This window comes from Artemia sp. Qi Xiang Cuo, chromosome 21 (assembly GCF_049724085.1).
Source record: "Artemia sp. Qi Xiang Cuo chromosome 21, ASM4972408v1, whole genome shotgun sequence".
Taxonomy (NCBI): Eukaryota; Metazoa; Arthropoda; class Branchiopoda; order Anostraca; family Artemiidae; genus Artemia; species Artemia sp. Qi Xiang Cuo.
Window position 1 is genome coordinate 22,826,071 of NC_142814.1, and position 10,701 is coordinate 22,836,771.

The window sequence follows — 10,701 nt, forward strand, 5'->3', positions numbered from 1 at the left end:
GGAAACTTTTTCCTCCCCATTTGATTCTGTGGCCTCCCATTGTCTTTCCTGTGCTCCTTAAAACAAAGTTCATCAAAATAATCCATATAAAGAGGGATAGAACACAGCCCTGCTAAATCCAGATTTAATACAGCACCAGCAGCGACCCCTAGGTACAACATCAACATCAGTAGTGTTATTCTCGTACATAAAACTAGCCCCCTGAACGTATTTGTATGGTCAACCACACAAGCATAAAACCTTTAATAGAGTCATTCGATCAACAGAATTGGTTGCTTGTTTATAGTATACAAAACTAAGGATCGACGGTATTTGACCCTTCAGGCCCTACTTAGTTATAAACCTAAGAGTAACAGCTTAGTCGGCACAACCTCTCCCTTTTCTAAAACCACACTGCTCTTCTCTTAAAACTTTATCTACAGCATCTCTCAGTCTAAAAATTATCATATTACTTAGTAATTTACTTCCTACAGAGACCAGACAATCCCTCGATAATTACCACACTCACTTTTATCACTTTCTTATAAAGTGGTTTAATTAAGGTTTTCCTAAAATCGTTAGGTACTTCCCCTTTTTCAAAATCATATTCATAATCTTCAATAACTTATTTCTGACCTCAGAGCCACCATATTTAAGAAACTCATTTACCACCCTATCAGCACCTGGAGCCTTATTATTCTTTAATCCTTTTAGTACTGTTGCTAATTCCTCCTCACAAAACAAATCTTCCTTCACATCCAAAGTATCACAAACTTTTTCATTTTCCTCTATTAATTTTCCTGCAACTCTATTTCGGTTAAGCAAGTTCTCAAAATGTTCGGCCCATCTCTCTTTAGTTTTTTCCTTATCGCTAATTGCGACCCCATTCCTATCTTTAACTGGGACAAGTCCGGATTGACTTCTCCCTCTCAATTTGTTAACGTGCCAGTACAATATTTTACTATTATGCCGTCTAGCTGTATCTTCCAGATCCTCGGCGATTTTATCCATGGCCTCCACTTCACACCTCCTTAGTTCATATTTTAATGCTTTCTCCACTTTCTGTACATTTCTTTTGTTTTCGTACAATCTATCACTCAGATAATTCTTGTACAAGTCCTTTCTCCTTTCTTTTAAACATAAAGCTTTTTCACTAATATTCTTAGCTGCAGTTCTAGCTTTCTTCCCTAATACACCTTCCGCAACTTCACAAATTATATTTCTAAAATGATTCCAACTATCATCAACATTATCAAATTTTAAACTCTCAAGATTAGTATTCAACTGTTCCTGGAAAGTTTCTCTGAAATTCTCATCCTGGAGTCTACCAACATCACAACTTCCCGGGAGGTAGTTAGCCTTCCGAAATTTCAGCTATAAATTAACCCTTGACACTACTAGATGGTGATCTTTACTTTCACATCGATAACAGCACTCCTATATACCCTAGTATCTTGTGTTGATTCTGTCAGTTTTCGGTTTACTATAACAAAATCAATAACGTTTGCTGTCTTACCATCACGTGAATACCATGTTTACTTATGAGCCATTTTATGACCAAACACCGTATTGGTTATAACTAGATTGTTATACCTACGAAATTGCAAAAGTCTGTATCCATTACTGTTTTCTTTTCCTACACCAAATTTACCTAGGCTGGGATGCCATCTATCCCTATTTCTACCAACCGGGGCGTTAAAATCTCCCAGTAATAACATCATATGTTAGTATATATATATATATATATATATATATATATATATATATATATATATATATATATATATATATATATATATATATATATATATATATAACTGATCCTTTGTATGTTTAATAAATTTAATTAGGACATACAACTAACTACCGCGAGATATCTGGTAGAAAATCTAAATAGTTTCAAATTCGTTGGTATTTTGATAGTGTCTATGGGCTACTCTTATAGACTAAATTTGGCCAAAATTTTCGAAAAACGCAGGTAGGAGTCCCTACCACCATTTTATTGTTCTAGGTGTTAGGGTGCCGGTGAAGGTAGCCACAACTTATCATAGGCAGCGCAATAGCACTGCCTAAGAAAAGAGCGATATGCGCACAATGTTTTACTTTTTTTTATACCAGGGCACTTCGTATAGAAGGAGTTGTCGTAGAAACTTCAAAATGGGCTCCTTCGATAGGAAATTGAAAGTTCTCGTGCCCTTTTGAATAATCGGAAGTTACTAGAGGATAACCAGCCCTCGCCCACGCCGATCGTTTCCCCTAACACAGCTAATCAAAATTTTGAGAAAGTCATTTTGTTAAGATTAGTTGATGGGTCCAGTAATCATGTCTTTGAGGATGACTACTCCCGCATAGTCCTCACGTCAAGGGTCGTAAGTTATGCCCGGCGGGCATATAAAGGTTTAATGGAGAGGTCGGTCGTAAGAACTTTGGTGAGTGCTCATCTGAATGGAAATCACAAGTTCTAGTGCCATTTTTAAGAGCCAAAGTGATCATGGGGCCACTAACCCACCCCCACCTTAAGTCCTATTTTCCCAAATAGATATGATGGAAATTATGAGATAGTCATGTGTTCAAAAACGGCCTTTGGGGCTGACACCCCCACCAGAGTATGGGGGCAAGGGTTGTAAGTGCCCTGTTGGTATTTTTAGTATATTTATGGAAAGAACGGTTGTGTTAACTTTAGAAGAGGCTCATTTCATTAGAAATTTAAAGTTCTAGTTCTATTTTAAGAGTCAAACGTGATGGAGGGCAACTAGTCCCCCCTTCTTTGGCAGCCAATTTTTCTAAACTTATTCCATCGAAATTTTGAGTTAGGCAGTGTGTTCACAATAGTCCGAAGACCATATAACAATGCCTTCAAGGTGGAAACAAGCCCCAGAGCACAGGGGCAAGGTTTGTAGTTATGCCCTGGGGCATATAGGGTTTTTATGGAATGGGTGGTCATATAAACTTCGAATCGCGTGGGGCTCATGTGATTTAAAGTTGGAAGGTCTAGTGTCCTTTTAAAGAGTCAAAACTGAGTGGAGGGCAACCAGCCCCTCCCCTACAAGCCTATCGTTCTCCAAATCACATCCAATCAAAACTTTAAGAGAACTATTTTTTCAGCGTTGTTGAAAGGTCCATTAAATATGTGTTTGGGGATGTCAGCCTCCCCACCGTCCTCAAGGCAAGGGCTGTAAGTTAGGCAATTCGTTCATTGTTTTCATATAGTATAGTATATGTTACTGAGAAAGGTATGTTTTTTTACTTTACTTTCCAAAAAGACAAAGGGCATCCAGGTGGGTCTTTCACAGAATGTTGAGGGAAGTGTTGAACTAAATCGAAACACCTTGTGCGTATGCCTTACCGATTGTCACAAGGGCGTAAGCCAGGAATGACTGAGTATATTAATTTGGACCTTTCAGGAAATGATAAGGGAGATGATCAAAAAGGAAGTATTTGCATGCTTCCACTACTACTACTACCACACTACTCCATTTACAATATTGAGGAGAAATTGAACGATGGTTTGGGAAAAGTGTACTACGCACAAGTACATTCTCAAAAGAGCATATCTCAAGAATTGATTTGGGTATTAAGTTGAAATGTTAAAAGGGGAGGACCATCTGACCAAAAGGCAATATGTGCACACTACTACTAATACTGTTGTAAATGCTGTATTTACTACTACTACTTCAACTACTAGTTATATTGCAACTACTTATAAAGGCAATATATTAATACTACTGCTGCTACTAGTACTACCACTAATATTATTAATACTAGCACTAGTACCACCAATACTACCATTACATCTATGCCTAAAGGTATGAAGGTGAAATTTTCAAGGATTTTTTTTGGGGGGAGGGTTGTAAACTTAATCATAATAGACTTTCTGTATGCTGGCTGTCAAAAGGGCGTAACAGTAATATCTTAAGAACATTTTGGTGTCTGAAGTTGAAACTACAGGGCTTGTTTTGGGGGATGTTGAACTAACCAAAAGAAAATATTTGCATCCTAATGCTACTGCTTCTATTCATACTACTACTGCTACTATTATTACTACTTCTACTGCCACTAAGACTAAGGCTACTACTATTAATTCTACTCCTACTATTACTACTGCTGGTAGTAAAACTAAGGGTATTAAGGCGAAAAATTTGGGAAATATGGAAACTGTATGGAACTAAATCGAAATACATAATGCTCATACAGGTGGTCAAGAGGGCTTATCAGAAATACTTCAGGAACGGTTGATGGTATTAAGTTTAAACTTAAAACTTGTGTTTAAGGGGATGTTGAAGCAACCAAAAGTGTTATGTGCACACTGCTACTATTGCTAAGCCAAAAGTAGCTAAAGTAGAATTTTACCCCAACAATTTTCTTAAGGGAAACATGCTAAAAAAAGAAGTCCTCTCTTACATATTTCAGGAAGGACATCTTTTTTGACAAATATGGCGTAGTGGCTATGTAGAATTACATTTTTTTAAATTAAATATATGAGAGTGGAAAATCCTGCGTAATGCATCTTATCGTCCTTTCAAAACAATAAGCAAGAACAACAACTAAAAAACAGGTATTTTTGCCAAACTGCTTTTATTATTAGCGCTGCAAGCTTCTCCTAAAATGGACAACCTATTAAAAGTTGGTATACAAGGATAATACATTTGCGGGGTTATTACAGTATTTATTCATAGTTGCTTAAAGAAATGTCAACCCTTTTGGTTTTTGCACTTTATGTTCTTGGTCATGGTCAGTTTGGAAATTCCCAAAATACTCAGCTTAGCGACGATGCCATTATATTTCCAAATGATGAAGATCTATTTCAGAGTGAGTCTTTTATTTTTATTGGAATAGTTGAATTCTAATAGTATGACCGAAGATTGTCCGATAGAAGAATTTGCAGCTAAATTTAACCTTTACAGACGTACGTATTTGAACTCCAACATAATCAGGGTTCCACCTTGGAATTATAGATAATAAGCTAGAAACTCGAATATTCCCTCATTTTTGCATTCTAAAAGTTGTAGAAAAGTTTCCTAAAATCTTGCGTATATTTTGTAAGCTATTCAAGGTTAAAGGTTACAAAAAGGGTTTTTTCTCAATTACCTATGTTTCTACAGCTCGGACCTAGCTTCACTACAGATGGATCCAAAGTTCAAGAATATCTCGTTACGAGAAAAAACACAAGAACAACGAACCAAGAACATAAGTTTTCATGTAGTTTTCATTTTCTTGAGTACGTCTTCATACAAATGTGTACATTTGTTTTAATTTTGTTATATAACAGCTGCTGATTTTTTTCTGGTAGATGACATGTGTGTTCGAAACTTAGCCGCTAATTTTCTGAAGTTGGATTCACACTTCACAGTTTGTTAGCGCGGCACGAATTATTTCTGTTAAATGCTGCAAGTGAACGGTACTTAAATCTTATAAACTTCATCAAACAGTTCGTGATAACAAACTGTAAGTAAGGAGCGACCCGGCTCAATAGTAACCGAACCTCTAAAAAACTGAATTTCGATACCAATAGATACATCAGAAGAACCAAATTTTAATTCTGATTTTAAATATACAAGTTTTATCAAGTTAAATTTTACTTATAAAGAGTTATGTGCCTGAGAAAATTTGCCTGATTTTCGAAAAAAGGGGGAAAGACCCCCTAAAAGCTATAGAACCTTAATGAAAATCACACCATCATATTCAGCGTATTAGAGAACCCCACTGTAGAGGTTTCAAGCTCCTATCTGTAAAAATGTGGAATTTTGCATTTTTTGCCAGAAGAAAGATCACGGATGCGTGTTTATTTGTTTTTTGTTTTTGTTTTTTTTTTTCTTTTCCCCAGGAGTGATCGTATCGACCCAGGGGTCCTAGAATATCTTGGGAGGGCTCATTCGAACGGAAATGAAAAGTCCTAGTGCCCTTTTTAAGTGACAAGAAAAAATGGAGGCCAACTAGGCCCCCTCCCACGCTCATTTTTATCCCAAAGTCACACGATCAAAATTTCGAGATAGCCATTTTGCTCAGCATGGTCGAAAATATTATAAATATGTCTTTTAGGATGACTTAAGCCCTCGAAGCCCCCAGGGGGAGGGCTTAAAGTTATGAACTTTACCCAATGTTAACATATAGTGTTGGTTATTGGGAAGTATACAGACGTTTTCTGGGGGAATTTTTTCTGGTAGTGGGGGGTGGGGGTGGGTCGAGGGCTATCTGGGAGGATCTTTTCATGAAGTAAGTTTTCAAGGGATACGGGAGATTGCTATGAAAGGGGCGCCGAATTTCCCAGCATTATTAAAAAAAAAAAAAATCAGAAATTAAATATAAACAAACAAGTTTTTCAAACTAAATTATGGAGTAACATCAAAACATAAAACGGACAGAAAAATATTAGCTAAATGACTGGGTTCACCTTCTAGTCAATGCCTCGCTCTTTAAGCCAAAGATTTTTTAGTACTTTCATAAGAGTTATTTATTCTAATTAACGGCCTTTGTGATTAAGGGGTCATTTTCAAAGAATTGGAACAAAATTTTGTTTACTTATTCAATGACAGTGAGCCAAAATAAAAGCTGCATTAAATAAAAAACGATCATAAATTAAATAAAAAAAAAAAACAAGTTTTTTAAACTGAAAGTAAGGAGCGACATTAAAACTTAAAACGAACAGCAATTATTCCGTATTTGAAATGGGATGTCCTCTCCTCAATGCCTTACTCTTTACGCTAAAGTTTGACTCCGTTTCACAACTTCATTTTTTAAAATAATAAAAAACTTTAGTGTAAAGATCGAGGCGTTGAGGAGGGGACAGCCCCTTTCATATACGGAATAATTTCTGTTCGTTTTAAGTTTTAATGTCGCTCCTTACGTTCAGTTTAAAAAACTTGTTTTTTTTATTTAATTGTTATAAGAAATGGCTCGCAAAAACACATTAGGCCCAATATAGACAGTAATCTGAAAGCAGATTTTCTTAAATTGGGGTACTTTGTTGTAGGCACTAGTTCCAAAGGACATGTGCAGACTGTGTTAATTTGTAGTGCATTTTAAGACTGTGATCGTCTTGAAATTCTAATTTTTAAGCAAAAGAAAAGCAAGTTTTCTCGAATGAAAGTAAAGGGCGATTCTTGAAGTTGGAATAAACAGAAATTATTCCAAATATAAGGGGGACTGATCTATTCAAGCTCTACTCATTAAGATGGAATTCTATAGTATTTTAGAAATTTTTATTTATTTCGGTTTAACGGCCATTGTATTTGAGAAGTTGTTCTTTGAAAATTTCGTATATTAGGATCTGTATATGAGGGGGCAAACCCACTCATATATAGAATTTTTTTAGGGTTTTAAGCTTAAAACAATAAGAATTCCAAATAGGGATAGATCCTTTTATTAGACAGTGAAACGAAAATATAAAACAAAGACTCTAAATATCTCGATGACACAGCCGGTCAGTAACTCTACTGATGATGATGACCGACTGTGAAATATATCATTGAAATATTTAGAGTCTTTGTTTTTATATTTTCGTTTCACTGTCTAATAAAAGGACCTATCCCTATTTGGAATTCTTATTGTTTTCGTCATAGAAAAGGTACTGTGGTCATGCAGAATAATAGTAAGGTTTTAAGCTTAAATTTTGCGCTTTACTTTCACTGCCTTTTGCTTTAGCTGTCCGGATTTTCTTTTATCTTGTATAATTTTGCATGTGTCATGGATACCAAAAACGATACTATCTCCCCTGGGAAATAATTATGTAAGTTATTCTTTAAATGTTTATGAATGTGACGTCATTTCAATGAACTTTTTTCCTAAATTAAGAACTTAAAAATTTTTTCCAAAAGTCGTGAGCTGTTTAGACCGTTTTCAGAATATGTTTTCAGGCCAAAAAATGTTAAAGTGTGAATTTTTAGAAAAATTATTTTCATGAATAAATATGGAGCCGTCTTCGAAAAATGAATTTTGAATTTTTCCCCAGAAGAAAGATCACGGATGCGTGTTTATTTATTTTTTTTTAATATTATTATTTTTTCCCAGGGGTGATTGTATCGACCCAGTGGGCCTAGAACTTTGGGAGATAGCTCATTCTAACGGAAACGAAAAGTTCTAGTGCCATTTTTAAGTGACGCAAAAAATTGGAGGGTAACTAGGCCCCCTCTCATTCCACTATTTTCCCCAAATCGTCATATCAAAATTTTGGGATAGCCTTTTTGTTCAGCATAGTTGATATACCCTATAACTATGTCTTTGGAGGTCTTTAAGTTATAGAATTTGCCCACTGTTTACGTATAGTATTTGCTATTGGGAAGTATGCATACATTTTTCGGGTGGGGAGAGGAGGACAAAAGTTATGCTGGGCGGATTCTGGACGAGGGAGGATTTCTTATAGAGAGGGAAGCTTCCAGGGGTTGAACTTTTCAGGGGAAATTTTATATTGGGGGAATATGCCAGAATTTCTATACGAAATTTCTTTTATGTTTCTTGCTTTCTCTTTACCGACTCAATTTTACGCATGGAGATGTTAAGGATAATTGTCCGGGGTAAATTTTCGCCAGGATTAAATTGTCCAGAGAATATTTGTGTGGTTTGGGGGGCTTTTCCGAGGAATTGGAGCCGGATATCCTGGCATTATTTAAAAAACTATCAGAAATTAAACAAAACAAAAAAGTTTTTTCAACTGAAAGTAAGGAACAACGTCAAAACTTAAGACGAACAGAAATTATTACGTATACGAAAGGGGTTGATCCTCCTCAGCACCTTGCTCTTTACCCTTAAGTTTAAATTTCGTCCCAGTTCTTTAAAAACTTTTAAAAAGGGAACTAGAATTTTTTGGTTTCAATTCGATTTAGCCTCCTCCGGAGTATATACCAACACCCCTTCCATAAAAGACCTGATATGTTAACAACGGGCAACTTGCATAGCTTACACCCCTTGCTCTGAGGACTGTGGAGGGGCGGAGCATTGACAACCCAGGAGGCATGGTTATTTGACCTTTGGACTATTTTGAACAAAATGAATGTATTAAAATTTTGATTGGATACATTTCTGAAAAGAGGGTGTGGGAGGGCTAGTTGCTCTCCGATTAATATTTCTTCTTAAGAAGAACACTCGAACCTCTGATTTCCAATCAAGTGAGCCCCCCCCCTGCCAGAAGTTTATACGACCACCTGTTCCATAAGAGTCTTATATGCCCCGGGGCATGATTTACAACCCTTACTCCTAGGCTCTGGGTGGTTTTGTTATTCCTGGAGACACTGTTATATGATCCTTTAACTATTTTGAACAAAACGGTTATCTCATAATTCAGATCGGATTCATTTGGGAAAAAGAGCGCATGGCGGGGCTAGCTCCCCCCCCCCGCCACTTTTGACTCTTAAAGAAGAATTAAAACCTTCAATTTCCAATCAAATGAGCCTCCTCCAAACTATGTGAGACCACCTATTCCAACAAAAGACTTTATATACCCCCGGGTCACAGCTTACAACCCTTGCCCTCAGGCTCTGGGGGATTGTGTCAACCCCAGAGGTCTTGTTAAATGATTTTTGGACTATTTTGAACAAAATGGCTATCTCAAAATTTCCCTCGGAGGTATTTGGGGAAAAGAAGGCATTGGAGGGCTAGGTGTCCTCCGGTCAATCTTGACTCTTTAAAAGGCACTAGAATTTCTTATTTCATATCGAATGAGCTCCCTTCGTAGTTTATACGATCACCTCTTCCAAAAAACTGTATTGGTCAGGAATGGGAAACTGGCATAACTTATTTCCCTTGTCCTGATGGCCATGGGGGGGGGGGGGTTGACATTCCAAAATACATTATTTACAGAATATTTTAACTATGCTGAACAAATTGGCTATATCAACATTTCGATTGGATGTGTTTGGAGAAACGATAACTGTAATGGGAGGACTGGTTGCATTCCAGCCACTTTTGACTCTCAGAAAGGGCACTAGAAGGTTTCAATTAAAAATCGAATGAGCTACTTCCAAAGTTTATAACAGCTCCTTCTATACGTGCCTTATAACTTGGTCAGAAAAAAATACTGCATTGTGCCCACTTTGCTCTTTGCTTATGCAGCACTATTGCACTGCCTTTGATTTGCACTGCCTTTGCCATTTTGGTAATAGTTAATTGGATGTCGAACTGCGCTCAACATTTGCCACCTTGCATAAATTTATTAAGTAATGAAAATATCATTAACGAGGAATAAGTTGCTTTTTTTATTATTCTATACCCAACAAGATTTTACTTACATCTATTTTATTCATCTACCAGTACTTATCTGCATGTATAAAAAAACTCACTAAATGAAATGCTTATTACGTATCTAAATCTTATATTTATTTATTGAAAGGGCAAAGGCCATCATAAGTAGTATGCTATCTTTACATACCGGACGTACACCATATTTGGGTACTAGATCTTGTCAGTACTACAGACTGTACGACCTTATTTTTAAACTAAAGATTGAACAATACAAATTTGGGTTAATGACCCACATACAGACAAAGGTACCAAACGACATCTCATTTGCATAATTCTTGCCTGGGCATGAATATTAAGGTAGATCCAAACCTGCCAGAATATGATTAGGATATATTCAGCCTTCAGAAGTCGATTGATTAAAATACAGAAAATCAATGACTACTTAAATAAATCATTTTATTTTATTTCAAATTGGACGAGTCTTGTGTGAAAATTGTTTAGCATTGGATTATGCAAAAAGTTGAAACTAATTGAGTCATATACATTTTA

General features: G+C 36.3%; 1 protein-coding gene across 1 annotated transcript in view; it reads left to right on the forward strand.

Annotated features, from left to right (window-relative positions):
* Positions 1–4,613: 4,613 nt before the first annotated feature.
* LOC148939351 (venom protease-like) overlaps positions 4,614–10,701 on the forward strand; it is a 27,315-nt gene continuing 21,227 nt past the window's right edge. Inside the window, exon 1 of the mRNA XM_089107119.1 lies at positions 4,614–4,788. Within this exon, the coding sequence (XP_088963245.1) occupies positions 4,668–4,788 (121 nt within the window). The 5' untranslated portion in view covers positions 4,614–4,667. The remainder of the gene's footprint in view (positions 4,789–10,701) is intronic.